Here is a 16,561-nt window from a genome sequence, read left to right on the forward strand (position 1 = left end):
CCGAGTGGACTTGTAGGTTCTAGAGTTTGCTCCTGGGGGAATTCTGCGCCAAAAAATTAAAAATTCTGCGCACAATATTTTCAGATTCTGCAAAATTCTGCATATTTTGTCACACCAGTTTCAATTATTTTTGGTCTTTTATTTCAAAATACCTGTCAGCAAATGTATCTGTAACAATACAGACAACAAAAAAGATTCAGGGAATATTACTGGGCATATTAATACAGAACTCGGAGTAATAATTCATTTAAACTATAATACAGAACTGTATTTCCTGCACCCCTCAGAAGTAGTGCAGAGGCTTGGGGGAGTCTGGGGTAACGGAGGAGCTGAGGGAGAGGGAAGTAATTGCTGGGAAGGAGCCTGGGTGTGAACTTGGAGAGTTATAGGGTAGGGTAAGAAAAGTATGGAATAGTTTGGTTTTTTTGGGGGGGGGGGGGGAGGGGAGGAAAGGGATTGTTAGGGAGCTTCCCCCATGCAGACCCTGGCTGACCCCAGCCTCTCACATTCAGTCAGGCACATCTGCTCCTGTCTGCATGTGTTCCTGCACCCTCATGTGTCCTTGCACTCCCTGTCTACATGTGTCCCTCACCCACTCCCCCATCCCCATGTGGCCCTGCACCCCTCCCTCTGTCCCCATCTGTCTCTGTGCCCCCACTCAGCCATCCCCTATCCCTATGTGGCCCTGCACCACCTCCCCTGTCCCAGTGTGGCCCTGCTGCTCCACTCCCATTCAGCCCCTGCCCCAGTCTGTCCTTCCCCACTAGCCCTTATGAAACCCCTGTCTGACCCCCCAGCAGCCCCACGCTATCTGTCCCCCCATAGCCCTCAACTCCTGACCTGGCCTGACAGGCACTGTGAAGGAGGCAGACTCTTTCTCTTCCCTAGTTGGCCAGGAGCTGCTGCTCTGTTCTATCGCCACAGCGCCCTCTGGTGGGCAAAAGGCGGAACTGCATCAACTTTCTCGCAGAAGCTTTTTTCCTGTGCAAAAAATTTAAGAAACGCACTGCTCATTAATTATGCATGCACGCAGTGGCCCAGAATTCGTCTGGGAGTAAGTTTTACATTGTTTTGTTTTTGAGTGTAGTTATGAAAAAAATAATTCTACATTTGTAAGTTGAACTTTTACAATAAAGAGATTGCACTATAGTACTTGTATGAGGTGAATTGAAAAATACCATTTATTTTATCTTTTTTTCTAGAGCAAATATTTGTAATAAAAAATACTATAAAGTGAGCACCATACACTTTGTATTCTGTGCTGTAATTGAAATCAACATATTTGAAAATGCAAAAAAATCCAAAAATATTTATAATAAATTTAAATTGGTATTCTGTTATTAACAGTGCAATTAAAACTGCAATTAGTCATGACAATTTTTTAACCTAGTTAATTTGTTTTGCATTAATCGCTTGCGTTAACTGCGATTAATTGACAGCCCTAATCTAGGGACAAAGACTGTAGACGGTTCCTACAGAATGGGGGACTATATCCTAAAAAACAGTAACTCTGAAAAGGATTTAGGAGTCACAGTGAGAAAGCAACTCATTTTGAGCATGAACTGAACATGAGCTCTCGGTGCAATGCTGTGGCAAAAAAGGTTTAGTGTGAGCCTTGGATGTATAAACAGTGGAGTAGGGAGATTATTTTTCTGTTATATATGGCATTGGTGAGACTGATAGTAGAATACTGTATATAGTTCTTATGTCCACATTTTAAAATTTATGTTGAAAAATTGGAGAGGATGCAGAAACGAGCCACGAAAACTATTTGAGGGCTGGGATAAATGCCTTTACAGCGAGAGACTTAAAGAGCTTAAGTTATTTATCAGGGGGTAGCCATGTTAATCTGTATCCACAAAAACAACAAGGAGTTTGGTGGCACCTTAAAGACTAACAGATTTATTTGGGCATAAGCTTTCGTGGGTAAAAAAAATCTCACTTCTTCAAATATGTTGCACCTGAAGAAGTGAGGTTTTTTACCCACGAAAGCTTATGCCCAAATAAATCTATTAGTCTTTAAGGTGCCACCAAACTCCTTGTTCTTTTAATCTATTTAGTTTAATCAAAAAAGGAGATTACAGTGTGTACCTTCATGGGGAGAAAATACTGGTTACTAATTTGGTCTGAAATCTAACAGAGAAAGGTATAACAAAAGCCAATGGCTGCAAATTGAAGCCAAACAAATTCTAATTAGAAATCAGGCATTCATTTTCAACAGTGAGTTTGATTAACCATTGAACCAAACTACCAAGGAAATAGTGTGTTCTCCTGTGTCTTTTTGGAAGATATTCTTTAGCCAAACACAAGTTATTGAGCTCAATACAAAAGTAACTAGGTAAAAATCTATGGCCTATGGGATATAGGAGGTCAGATTAGATGATCTAATGGTCCTTTCTGGTCTTAAAAATCTATGAATGATTAAAATCGATTATTTAAATTGCCTTCATTTTGATCAGCTCACCCTGAACTGCCCTGGTGCAGTTAATATGAACATGCAATCTCTGAGTTGCACATTCAAATAAAAAATCCACACTCTTTGAAGCTGTGTGAACCAGAGTTCATGCTACTTTTTTAAAAAATATGGCATTTGAAATGCATAGTCTAAGAGATCCAGCGGGGAAGCTGCCAAACCATGCTGCCTGAAAGGTTGGAGAGTGGTTTACAAGCTCTACATCAGAGGTTCCCAAACTTTTCTTATTGGGTACCCCTTTCCAGATCTTCAGCTGCCTGCATACCCCTACCCTTCTCATCACTGATACGTTGTCTTGTTCTTAACACTACCTGTCTTTAGCCATCTGTCCACATTTCACTGTTTACGTACAGATAAAGTTATAGTGAGACATGTACAACTGAAAAAAAACCAAAACCGTGACACAGTTCTGAGCTCAGTTAGACTGGACAGTTTCTGGGAAACTGAACCCGTGCTATACGGTGATTGGAGGTGAGGGCTCAGTATGTCAATGTCTCTGTGTATTTGTGTTCTCATTGGTACATCTTTAAGTAAATTAGCTGCTGTATTTTATATAACAAATTCTCACAGAGTTTTAAAGCTTTGTCTGGGTAGCCTATTATGAAAATGCAATAAATAAAATATTTAATAAAAAAAATCCACCATTACACAATTTCTACCACGTATCCCCGAGAGATATCTCGCATATCACTGTTTGGGAACCTCTGTTCTATATCTTATCTGTCCTATTCTACATCCCACACACACTCAGTTAAAATGTGGATTCTGATCTTACATTTAAAAAGAAAAGTATGAAATAAGATAAAAGTAGGGGTGGGCTGAAATGCAAGGAGTATATATATACTGAGACATGTTTCTCAGTTTTTCAATGCACGTACTTTCAGATGGAATTAAACGCACAGCTAAAAAGGAAAACATCTACTTAATATTCAGTATATAGTGTTTGATAAGGGTTTTATATCAAATCATGAACAAAATTTGCCGTGTTTACAAAAGTTTTTTTCATTGAGGGTTACATATCTGCTGTGTTTGAAGGCAACTGCTGGGAGGATAGAGGGTGTTGGGATGTAGTCCCTGGGTGCTGTTCTCATGCCCTGTTTTTATGTCTTGTGTGGGTTTTTTTTGTTGATATCAGGCATTTACTAACAGGCCTGTGGTACACATGAAACATCCCTTCCTTTGCCCCTCTATGGCTGATGGAAGAGTGTACCCCTTTCTCTCCATCCAAACCCAGTACAGAAGAAACATGAGGGGAAGGGGCATCTGCTACATTACTTCCTCGCAGCCTCCTCACATGCAGATTCTTGTGGATCTGTACTTTAACATTTGAATGGTGCATACAGCAATGAGGTCCTGGTCCATGACTGGATTCTTTGGGGCCATCCCCAATGCAAATAAATAATTCCACCAGCCTTTGTGAGGATGGGGAAACAGTTCTCATCTGCAAATGGTTTCAGTTTCTGGGTGTTGCTTATTGTGTTCTCAAGCAGCGGTAGCAGAATGAAATTGACATGACTCCAGATTTCTGTGTGTGGCAATGAAATTTTAATAAAAACAGATAATTGGTGTCTTGTTAACTTCACTGTGCTGCTGATAGTAACAGAGGCATTGGTACTATCTGAAGACTTGAGAATACATCACTTCATTGTTTCATATTTGGAAGGTTATCTTTGCAGCCATAATGGCTAGGCACTTCAAAAAAATTTTTTTTTAAATGAAAGCTTTAATTCTTCAGGTACTAATGGTCTAATCTCCACCAATCACTGGGGAGTACATGAGCGGACTTTTCAAGATATATGTCTGGCAGCTTATTCTTCTCTGGGGGGGGGAGGGGGGGAGAATCCCAGCACATATTTGCAGTGTTACACTTAGTAGAAGCTTGCTAGAAATATATTAAAAAGCACTGACTGACAATGAGGTTTTCTTGGCTCCATTCATATTTCTTATCAACTACATCTGTGTTGAAACACCAGAGAAGAAGTGATTTTCATCCGTTCATATAATTGGGTGTAATTTTTCCAGTAACATTGAAATATGGAAGAAATTAATCCTTTTAGCGACCTAGTGCCATACAACATATGCCTAACAAGTGCTAATGTGGTCTTCTGCACATAAACTTTTAAAATGTGATATGTAATTTAAAATAAGTCGTAGGAATTGCCATAGTGGATCAATGGTCAACACCAGATACTTCAGAGGAATGTGTAGGAACCCTTATATAGGCAGATGTGGGATAATCTACCCCAGACGTGAGGTTTCATCCTTAAGCCTTGAAGCATATCCCTCCCCAAATTTTTGTTCCTGTTAACTATAGCTTTGGATATTCTTGTTTTCCATGTAAATGTCTAATCCCTTTTTGAATCTTTCTAAATTCTTTGTATCAATGACTTCCTGTGGCGGTGAGTTTTTTAGTCTAATTACACATTGTGTGATTTCTTTTTATTAGTTTGAATTTGAATTTTCAGTGACTGAAACTGTTATTTCTCATCTTCAAAGATACCACTCAAACTCTGTCCATTGTCATATGTCCCAACACATGCATAAAAGAGTGTAAGGGCTGGAGCATGGGTATCTTGGCCTAGGGCAGGGATCGGCAGCCTTTGAGAAGTGGTGTGCCAAGTTTTCATTTATTTACTGTAATTTAAGGTTTCGCGTGCCAGTAATACATTTTACATTTACAGGGGGACAGAACCCCAGACTGGCAGCGGGCTGAGCGGGCCGGCGTCTGGGACCCCAGCTGGCAGGAGCCGGCGGACGGAACCCTAGACAGGCAGTGGGGGGTGGCAGACGGAACCCCAGACCGGCACCGGGCTGAGCCGCTCAGCCTGCTGCCAGTCTGGGGTTCCGTCCGACGGCCCCTGCCAGCCAGGGTCCTGGCCGCCGGCCCCGCTCAGCCCGCTGCCGGCTTGGGGTTCTGTCCATCCAGGCCGGAAGCGGGCTGAGTGGGGCCGGCGGCTGGGACCCTGGCTGGCAGCAGAGTGCCACTAAAAATCAGCTCAGGTGCTGCCGGTTGCCGACCCCTGGCCTAGGGTTTAGTGTCAGGTGGGAGCTGAGGTTCCAGGAGCCAATTACCAGGAATCCAGCTGGGTTGGTGATATATGGTGGGGGGGTTCCCATTATTCTACTACTCCTCCATGTTCCATTTTGAGTCCTACACAGTGAACTGTGCTGCTGCTTATAGCTTTCTCAAGAAACACTAAACTAAAATTGATCTGATTCTTGTTAGTTTTGTGGAAGCCACAAAAACTGAAAAGATTTTCATCATGACATCTAAAAAGCTTGAGTCAAAGTGGATAGGCCAAATTTTCACAAGCAGCTTCTATTTAGTATTCTCTGTTTTGACATGGAAAATCTATGATTTTCATGACACGTAAATATCATTATATAGAAAAATATGATCATTTCTAAAATGGAAGATTTTTAACTTATTTGCCTATTAAGTAAAATACAGTATAGAATAGGTAACAATTTATCTATTGTCAGTAAAGTTGAAGGCAGTTGACCAGATGGGCAGGGTGGATTTGATTTAAATCAAATTGATTTAAATCATGATTTAAAGCACTAGTCAGGAAGACTCGATTTAATCATGGATTTCTACATGAAAGTGCATTCTTGTTGGTTGTTATAACCTTAATACATATTCTTCACAACTCAAAGATAGGGATAGGTTTCATTTTTAGCAGGTACACGTTATACATTTTTAAAGTGATTTATTTTGAAAACTTTTCAGATTAGTTTTACAGCTATATCGGAAAATGAATGATTGGTTATTTCATTTACCAAAGGTAATTAAAGCGGATATTTATGAAGTCTTTGGTAGGTAAACTCTCTCCAATTCAATGGGTTGATCATTAATATTTTGAAGATTTTCTTGCCATGCTCTATGTATTAGGAGGAGAACATCACCAAACAGACATTTACATTGTTTTATTTAACTAAAACAACGTTATGTATTCTGGATATTTTTTTTCAACAGCAAACATAATATTTTAACAAAACAAGCGTATGAATTTTTGAATTTAGTTAAGCATTCAAGTTTTTTAAAATCAGGTTTGTTTTTGTTAAAATTGTTTTTAACTAAAATAGTTAAATGAAATATTAAAAAAAAAAAAATTAAATTGACTGTGTCAGCCAGGTCAACATGAGAAACTTAAAATATTGGCTTCTGCTACTAACTCAGTCGTCTTCACCTTCATTTTCCTGTTTGTTCATAATCTGGAAATGAAAAACAAGCTTTCCTGCTTTTTCAGGTCCCAAACGATTTCTCAGTTTGGAAGGAATTAGTCCAAAGAAAGAAAATATTCTTTCTACTCTGGCAGAAGAAGCTACTGCTGTTAAAAGTGAGATTATCACTTCAACAGTTTCTGAATCCAAGTGCTTAAGTGACTTCCACCAGTTCACTGGTGTGACTTTCTTTAAAACATCATCAGCAAACATATATTTTTTGAATGGTTCACCGTTAGCTCTGAAGTTTATTATAGTTGGCATTATGGAGGGATGATTGCTGGATGTCCATGTCATAGCCCTCCTCTTCTTCAGCAGTTAAGGTTTGACCCTGGTACCGAGTATTGAGAATATTTGCAAGAAAATGAGCTGGAGATAGTGCTTGTCCCATTCATTTTTTTTAATGCTTGTAATTTAACTCTGTCATTGCATATTTCTCTTGTTAAGATCTCACTCAGTTCCTTCCAAATTTCAACAGCGTTAGCAATAAAACAGCTATTTCCCTGCATTTTGTTCAAGGCTACAGAAATAGGCTTCAGGGTACTCCGCATGTGTTCAACATTTCTCTTAAGCCCAATGTTGAGAACTTTGGCTGTGACAGTGCCATCTATTTTTTCACGATTTTGTTCACAAACTGTCATCATATTAGGCCAGTTCTTGATATAGTTCTCAAAATAGTCCACTACTAAGTTCCATCGCACGTCTTGTGGGAGAGTTAGCTTGGTTCCTCCCACTTTTTTCAGAGAAGCTGCTGCAAAGTGGTTGTTACGGAAGTATTTTGCAATGTCAACAACATTAGCCTTTATTTCGGGAACACTGAAATCTTTGGCTAGGAGGTGCTTCAAATGAGCACTGCAACCGTACGTTATTAGTTTGGGACTCTCTTCTAAATAATTTATTCTAATCTTGGATACATTTGCAGCATGGTCTGTGACCAAGCTGCATACTAGACATTTGAATTTTTTTTCACAGTTTGTTATAGCTTTTATTGCTACTTCCTGTAAGTATGCTGCGCTGTGTGCATTTCTTGATGTATCAATTGTTTCTGTTAGGAAGACATTCCCTTCTTCTGTTGTCTCACAAGCACATACAACAGGACCATTGTGGACATTGCTCCACCCATCAAGACTCAGGTTAACAATTTTACTCTCTAGACCTTTTGCACACTGTTTAATTTCTCTTTCATACACTTTATCCAGTAATTTGCCTGCAACATCTGCTCTGTTGGGTGGACTGTATCCTGGTTTTAATGACTGAACCACGTTAATTAAGTGTGGATTCTCAATCATACAGAAAGGAGAGTTTGTTGCATAAACAAACCGGGCAATTTTTTCATCAATTACCTCTTTCTATAATCTGCTGGTTCTTATCACAAACCTATCTGTGGTTGTTTCTGGATGATGGAGATTTGTTTTTCTTTTTGCTACAGGTGATATACTGTGGCTATGTGATATACATGATGTGACTGAAACACTATCATTGGCAAATAACTCTGAAACTATAGAAAATGATGGTGATCTTGAAGGTGGATAGTCTTCAGAATCCTGTATGTTGAGGATGGATTCTCCTAAACAAAATAAGTCAATGCAGTCATTTAATTATTATTACCATACTGCTCATTTAGTATTACTCATTGCAGTCACTGACACTCAATACTACTTTAAAGGTGAAATTGTAAAAGGAAGATCTGCCTATTTCAACTATTTATTTTTTTTATCACAACTGCATCTAAAATGATAGTACCATAGAGTAACAACTATATTTTTTGCTTAAACATGAGAATTCAAGAACAGCCCAGAAGGAAGACAGGCAGTCCCTAAGAAAGAAGTATGAAATAAAAAAGTTTACCAACCTGAAGATCCTGCATGTTCAGACATGTTCCTTTCATCATCTTCAACGCAGCTTCCTCCTGAGAAGGAACACTTCTCATGAAGTTGTTTCATTCGGGCAACCCAGGCCTTGCATTTCTTTGTTGCACTGTTTGCATTTTGCACGCATGCCTGTCTTACCCACACGTAGAGGAACTTCATTAAAATATTCCCAGACTGGGTCTTTTTTACGGCCTTTTGCCATTATAGGTTTTACCTTCTAGTGAGAGAATGGCATGGTATATCTCAAATCAAGGAAGGCTACACTCAGACCTCAAGACTTCTGGAATATGCCGCTCAAACAGTTTCACTTTTGTTTCTACTGCCTGTTCTTCCCTTCTCACATTTATCTCCAGACTTCTCCTTGTCCAGATCTAATTTGCCCCCAACAATCTTCTATTCATTGAACTTTTTGAAACTTTGCACTTTTAGGGAGAGGTAAGGGATTGACTCTGTGTACACAAATTTGCAGAGGGACAATAGAGTTGAGGTCTGTTATTTCTCACCTCTATACTATTTATTTATTTATTTATTTAAAAACATTTTTGCTGTTAACAAGTATGTTATCGCTGGAGACACAAATCCACAGTTTGAGAACTGCAAAACTAAGCATTTCTGATGGTATCTTCTAGACTGAGCACTGAGTCCCATTGGGTGGATAAAAAAATTAACCTCAATAATCTATACAGAAGCCCCTGGAACTCCATAAGACTGGTTCCCCTAATTCATGAACGATTGGAACTCATTTACAAAACTTTTCTTAAACATTACATGAATATATTGTCTCATACTATAGAATTAGAATTTATAATCCCTATTCCATGATGAGATATCTTTGAGCTATAATGTATCTTAATTAAAACTATCTTTAGATAGGTTTTTTCCTCAAAATGCATTTTATCAAAAAAATCCGATTTTTTTAAATTTTTTTTTTTTTTTTAAATCATTGATTTTTTTATCCACCCTGGTTATGGGTGTGTATTTAAGAGAGAGAAGTTGTAAAATGTATTGTTTCTAAGGAAAAGATTGATTCTCAGAGGTTATCAGAATAGAAGACATCCACAAGACTTGGAAGTAAAGCGATCTAATAATTTTTTTCTATTAAGATTATTATTTTTCCTCCTAGTAATACTATAGTTAAGTAGATTATAATTAGTTGGCAGCCAAATGTTTGCATCAGTGCATCTTAGCCTTTTAGCCAAGAACAACTGAACTTTGACCAATGAAGTACCACACTGGAGACTTGCCATGAGTCTTAGGACTGAACCTGCATCCAAGCAGGGCAGTTTGAGCAACCTAACAGAGAATTGTGCTGTCTGAGTAGAACAGTTAGAGCAGCATTCCCAGTTGTGTATTGGTGGCATAATATCTCAGCTTGGTACAAATATAACTAAGATCACACATGCTGCCAACAACCATTTAGGAAGGCTGCTATGTAAGTTAGGACACCTCTGTAGTAAAGATTAAAGTGGCCGCTGGCTACATTATCCCTCTTTTTATTTGAATAATACTGGGCTGCTGATTGTTGTGAAGTACTCCTAGTTGAATGGAATATAAAGCTTAGTTTTCAATTCACTTATAAGGAATATAACAGAACATATTAAAAAACAAACAGTTGTTACCTTAAATTAAACTTGGTAAAATTGCAAAAAAAAAAAGTATGTATCATGGACTGTGTGCATCCCTGGTGCTGAACTATACAGAGAGGAAAATAATTTTCTTGTTCCAGAAGGCTTGCAATCTGTTAGATAGTGCATTGGGGACATAATACACCAGTTGTCTAAATTATAGTCCATTATCAAAACAAAGTTTGTTTTAATGTGCAGACTTAAACTTTATATAAATATTTAAGGAAAAATAGTTCAAATACTTTTCTCCTTATCTGGAAAGAATTGAGTTCAGGATTTGTGTTTTTGTGTGTGTGGAACAGCTGTTGTTAATAACAGCTAGAACGGCATAACAAATACAGCTGCAGATACGTTTGTTGACAGTGCACCCAACTATCGCAAGAGAGATCCAACTTTGAATTTGGCTGTTGGCATGAGAGAAGTCCCTTTCAGGTCCCCTTTTTATTTCTCTGATGTTACAAAATCTAAAACAGAAAATATGAACTGTATCAAACTTTGGGTGTAATTGTAGAAAAGAGAGACTGACTTTAGTGGATTGAGCGGGGGGTTGAAAAGAGCCAAGGGAGATACACCAGTAGGGTGGGATGGGCAGGAGTTGAGTGGGGGGATAAGAACAGAAGGGGACAGGGAGAGGCATGAGGGAGACAGGGACACAAGGGTCTAACCACTAGAAAACGCTCTCCCCTTTAGAACCTTGACTTGAATCCAAGATTCTTGAGTCTACATTCCTTTGCTGTCCAGTAAATAGCTATGAAACCTACCAGCAAAGTGTGTCTCTATTCCTTTCTAGTAGTAGGGCCACATAGAGACTCTTCCTGTTGTTACTCTTACTTTTTCTCCAGTAGCTCAAGTGGGAGAGGACTTTGCTGTTTGTCTAAACATTCCAGTCCTTCTGGTGACCTCTGGGGGGGAATCAATATGATTCCACATGATGGAATTTTTGTTTTTGAATTTTAAAGTTATTAAAGAAACCTAGGAAGTTACATCCAAAAGAAATAAGAAATGATCATGCAATTGAAGACCACAATGCATATGTACAAGGGGGCAAATTCAGTTTGCACAGGCAACTTTAATGCAGCCATTTCCTGGCTTTTGAGTGCTAGACTTTGCAACCTTAACATTCTTTAAAATAGTTCTTTCATATGAAACATTGAGGCAGACTGTCTAACTGTAAATAGATGTGTAAACTGAAAGAAGAGCTGACATTGTAGATTGATTCTAGGTCACAGTTTAAGCCAGTTGTAAAGCATTCTGGCTTGGCATTCTATTTCTGGCTTGGCTCCAGATCTGCTACTACGAGTATAAAAAACATCACAATATCTGACTATCTTACATCTGGTAGCACAGAGAGTACGGGAGAAAGAAGAAAAGAAAATGAATGTAGAGATGGTTAACTATGAATGGCTTGAGGCTTTCAAAGCAAGTAAATGGCTTTGGAGTATGGATGTCCAATTTGTTCAGGGGAGAGGGATGAATTATATTTTTAATTATGGTCCATCAGTCATGACTACAAAATTATGATTACATACTGACCTAAGTCCACAGCAAACCTCTGATAAGCTCTGTTTTGTTGGATCACTATTGACAGTGGGATGTTTGTGCAAATACAGAGGATGGAATACAGTCTACTTCTAGTTATTAAAGTTACTATTGAATTTAATATCACTCAGGGAAGCATGATCCACTGTATATGCAGTTACTTGATTAAATTGCATAACTGCATGCTCAAATGAGGCATACAATTGCATGCCTAAATTATTTGAAATTTAACTATATTTTTTAAGGGGCTGTAACTAGATGCTTTACTCAGTGCTGGGAGGTACGTCCTCCTGGCTGCTCTGGGGATTAGCTTTTTCAGCCTGATGCCCCCTTCTTGTAGTTCCTCTCTTGCTCCTCAGGAGCTGTCTTGCCTCGTCTTCATGGGTTTAGCCCTCCAGCCAAGTCACAGTAGTCCTCCCCTTACAGTGTACTATCAGCGTCTTCCTCGCCGTTCCAGGTGGTCCTTAAGTCGTCTGTCCTGGCTGGGCCACTCCCTCCGTGGGTAGAATGCATGGTCCCAGACAGCCTCCAAGTTCTCTGCCCAGATTGTGCCACTCACTCAGTGGTTGATAAGTGAACCCAGGCCTGCCCTCTACTCAGGGTTCCGATCCACGGTTCTGTATCCAGCAGCAAGGGTCTGAACAACCACAAACCTTCCTGCCACTCCCCTGGACTAGTTTCTACCTTGCCTATCCCAGGCTCACATTCTCCAGTCTTCTAGCCAAGCCCCTCTTTTTGGTTCCAAATCCCTTTCTCTCCCTCCTCCCAGAGAAAGTGACTTTCTGCTACCAGCTCCCTCACTTTATAGATGCGCTGCCTGCTCCTGTACAGGTGAGCTTCCCTTGATTAGGGCTTTCCTCTCAGCCTAAATGTCTCTCTCCCCTCCTGCCCCCCCTTTGCAGCCTAATAGGTTAATTGGCCTATCTGGCCTATGTTAACCCCTTCAGGGTGAGTATGGAATGCACACAGGCATAAATTTTGAACGTTAACTTCCCATTGAGATAGGTGAATTCTTTCCTTTCTTCTTACAAAGCTCTTGCCTTTTTTTCGCCCTCCAGTTGTACTCGCTAAATGAATACAAACCACCTATTTCTAAGGCTAAAATGACACAGATCACCAAGGCAGCAATCAAGGCTATAAAGGTAAGGAATTGTCTGTTTTTTATTTCCCTTCAGTACTGCTGTTTTTACTTTTTAAATAACCTGATAAAATGCAGAATTTGCTAATAACTTTTTTCATTCTGTATGTCTTCTCCAAGTTATGGGCAGGTATCAGGGCCGGCTCCAGGCACCAGCCGAGCAAGCTGGTGCTTGGGGCGGCAGATTGAACGAGGCGGCATTCCGCCCAATCCTAGGGCGGCACGGCCGCTTTTTTTTTGTTGTTGTTCTGCTCCGGCCGCCCTGTAAGGGGCGGCGGCGCGGAGGACAGGAACGCCCTGCAGCAAGCCCGGCAGGGCAGTCCTCGTCCGTCCCTCCCTGCCGACCGGAGCGGAGCCCTCCTGGCAGGCGGTGCGGCGGGAGGGGCTGCGTGGCAGTGCCCCGCTGTAGCCCTGGCCGCCCACCTTCTCTCTCTCTCTCCCGCCCGTTCCCTTCCCCTCCCCCCCCGCTAGCCGGTCCCCCTCCGGCCGCGCCGCAGGTTTGTTTGGTTTTTTTTTTTTTTTTTTTTTTTTTTTTGCTTTTCCATTCTGGCTGCCCCGTTTTTTTTTTGCTTGGGGCGGCCAAAAAGCCAGAGCTGGCCCTGGCAGGTATGATAAGTAATGGGATTTTACAGGTTTAGCTGAGGCCTAGTTTTGGCTTAAAATTTTTTGTTACTGGTGGCGATATGTAAGAAAGAAAGACCTTAGGTTGACTCTTAGGGCAGGTCTACACTACGGGGCTAAGTCGACCTAAGTTATGCTTAGTTGACGTACCTTAGTTTGATTTATTGTGGTATGTACACCATGCTGGGTCGACTTACTTTATGCTTCTCAATCCGGTGGAGTACCGGGGTTGACAGGAGAGTGATCGGTGGTCAATTTAGTGGGGCTTCACTAGACCCGCTAAATCGACCCCCGGTGGATCGATCGCTGCAGTGTCAATCCACGGTAAGTGGAGACAAGCCCTTAGAGCCTAACATGAGTGTACAGGTCTAGAAGTTAAAGATTTTTTTTCTACTTTTTAACTGCAAATTTGTGAAATACAATAAAGATCAAAACCTACAAAGCCACCTTTATATTGTCAGAATAGAAGCACAGGTGCAGTAACTGGGGGGTGCTGCTGCACCCCCTGGCTTGAAGTGGTTTCCATTATATACAAAGTTTACAGTTTGGTTCAGTGGATTTCAGCACCTCCACTATACAAACTGTTCCAGCACCTCTGAATAGAAGTGCACTTTAAGGATGTGTAATAGTCACAATTATACCCTCTTTTTCATAGTCATAGAATTCTAAAATACTTTGTGGGGTGGCACAGTATTCAGTATTTGTGGGGTTTTATTTTCATGTTGATTGAATACAAATTATAGAACTGTTAGTATATGAGTAAGATTTTACATCCCTAAATGAAAAAAAAAATTAGAAAACAGCATTGAAAAATGGAGGAAAAGCTGCACGTTATGCAGTTGAAAGAAAGGAAAATTGGAGTAAAAATATGAGAGAGAGAGAGAGAGAGAGAGTATAAAAGCAAGGGAGACATTATTTTAAGCCTTGGCACCTGAATTTTTACTCTGAGTATTCAGAGGTGATTTGGTGTCAGGGAAATTAGTGACACCTGGACTAGGGAGTTAGGCAGTCAGAGGGAGGTAGTGGCATGACAGCAGGGGAATGGAATGAACAGGTGGAGATTGAGGAAGAAGCAAGAACTCTATGTAACGTATGGTTTGCAGTGTACCGGAAATGCTGCAAATTTTGATCAAACAGCAGTTTGTGTGATGCACCACTTAATAGCTGCTAAACTAAGTGGTTAGTAATAATAATATTTGAGGGACCAGGTGAGTTAGGTAACATCTTTTATTGGACCAACTTCTATTGGTGAGAGAGACAGGCTTTCGAGTACCGTATATACTCGTTCATAAGCTGAATTTTTTAGTAAAAAGGAAGCACCAGAGAAGGGGGTCGGCTTATGAACGGGTATAGAGAGGGAGAGGTGGGACACAGCCCCGTCCCCCAACAGAGGGAGCAAGGAGAGGCAGCACAGCCAGCAGAGACAGAAGGGAAGAAGCGGGGCCAGAGTCTCTCCGCTTCTGGCCACGCTGCTCTCCCCCCAAAGCAGCTGCAGCTCCGGGGCTGGCAGGCTGCAGCTGTGCCGCGCCGCCCGGCCCGCCGGAGCAGGCTGTGGCCTGCTGCCCAGCCTGCCGGAGCAGCTCCAGCCAGGTCAGAGACATCCTCCCCGGCCCAGCCCAGATAAGGTGGGAAGGGATGGGATGGGGAGAGTGTGGGGGTCCTGGGCTAGGGGTGGGGTCATGTGGGGGGTGGTCATAGGGGTTACTCCCCTGACTCTCAGCCCCCCGCCCCCCCCCCCCCCCCCCCCAAATTTCCCCACCAGTTGCTGTCCTGGCCCGTCAGGGTTAGCAGTTGGCAGGCCGGGACACTTTGTTTACTTAGGTTTACCTCTGTGCCTGTGGACGCTCGAGGTAAACAAACCATCTCAGCCCACCAGCGGCTTATCCTGATGGCCCAGGAGCCAAAGTTTGCTGACCCCTGAATTATAGGGTCGGCTTATGAATGGGTTATAAAAAATTTCCATTTTTACTTATCCATCTTGGGGGGGTCGGCTTTTAAATGAACCAGCTTATGATCGAGTATATACGGTACTTACACAGAGCTCTTCTTCAGGTCTGGGAAAAATGACTTTTCTCTGAGTGCGTTTCCTACACCTGAAGAATAGCACGTAATTAATGCTAAATGATAAAATAAAAAGTAATGTTCTAATTAAAAAACAGCACAACAACAGCAACCCACTGTCGGTGTTTGTGTTATACCACATGGAAATCCATATTTTGTAATGGACTTAGAACTCTTTTATAACTCTAAGTATGAGCAGAGGGGGAACCTCTGTCACACACTGAGCATTACAGAGTTCTTGGTTGCTCTGGGCTGCAGAGCTGCCTGTGTACAAAAGTCAGGAGGCAGCCACAAATTAAAGAAGCTGCCGCCTTTCTCCCCCCCTACCTCTCTCCCCCCGAACTGTTCATTCTGGATTGCAACCCCTGGAGGTGTAACAGAAACTCACCACGAGTTTCCGAATTTGCTATATGATTTGGATAGAAATGTTCACTGGTACAGTATAGGATGTTCCAAGAAGTGCAATGAACCAGGGCAACTTTTTCTGAATAACTTATTTTGAAGAAAATGGAGACTTGATAAGATCCTCCTTTACTCATTTTCTCTTTTAGATTGGGAAATGCAAATTTTAAAGTTTTGGAAAAAAATATAGGTCAATGGTATGATATTAGTATGTTGAATTATATGCAATAGGTCTAACTTTTCCTTTAGCTCCTTACAACAAAATAACAGTAGCTTTTCAGGAATTTTGCCTTTCTCCTACTTCTGTAGAAATAAACATCCAGGGTAGAAATTAAAGTCAAGTTGACAGAACTGTAAGTTCAAATAATATTGGAGGTCAGATATGTATAAGCATTTTTGTTGGTTCCCTACTCTAAAAATATCCCTTATTTTTTAGTTCTACAAACATGTTGTACAGAGTGTTGAGAAATTCATTCAAAAGGTATGTAATTTGAACATATTGTATTAACATACAGATATAAACTAGGACTTAATATTCTACTATTTGAAATGTAAATGAGGAGATGTTTTTTGTGATGTGTGTGTGTATGTGTATATATATATATAT

At 40.8% G+C, this 16,561-nt stretch overlaps 1 protein-coding gene across 1 annotated transcript in view; it reads left to right on the forward strand.

The window, feature by feature from the left end:
• The window catches only part of SCAF8 (SR-related CTD associated factor 8), a 90,160-nt gene that overhangs the window by 11,354 nt on the left and 62,245 nt on the right, over positions 1 to 16,561 (forward strand). The window contains exons 2-3 of the mRNA XM_065402134.1: positions 12,791 to 12,874; positions 16,391 to 16,435. Coding sequence (XP_065258206.1) covers positions 12,791 to 12,874; positions 16,391 to 16,435 — 129 coding nt within the window. The remainder of the gene's footprint in view (positions 1 to 12,790; positions 12,875 to 16,390; positions 16,436 to 16,561) is intronic.

This window comes from Emys orbicularis, chromosome 3, assembly GCF_028017835.1.
Source record: "Emys orbicularis isolate rEmyOrb1 chromosome 3, rEmyOrb1.hap1, whole genome shotgun sequence".
In the NCBI taxonomy this organism is placed as follows: domain Eukaryota; kingdom Metazoa; phylum Chordata; order Testudines; family Emydidae; genus Emys; species Emys orbicularis.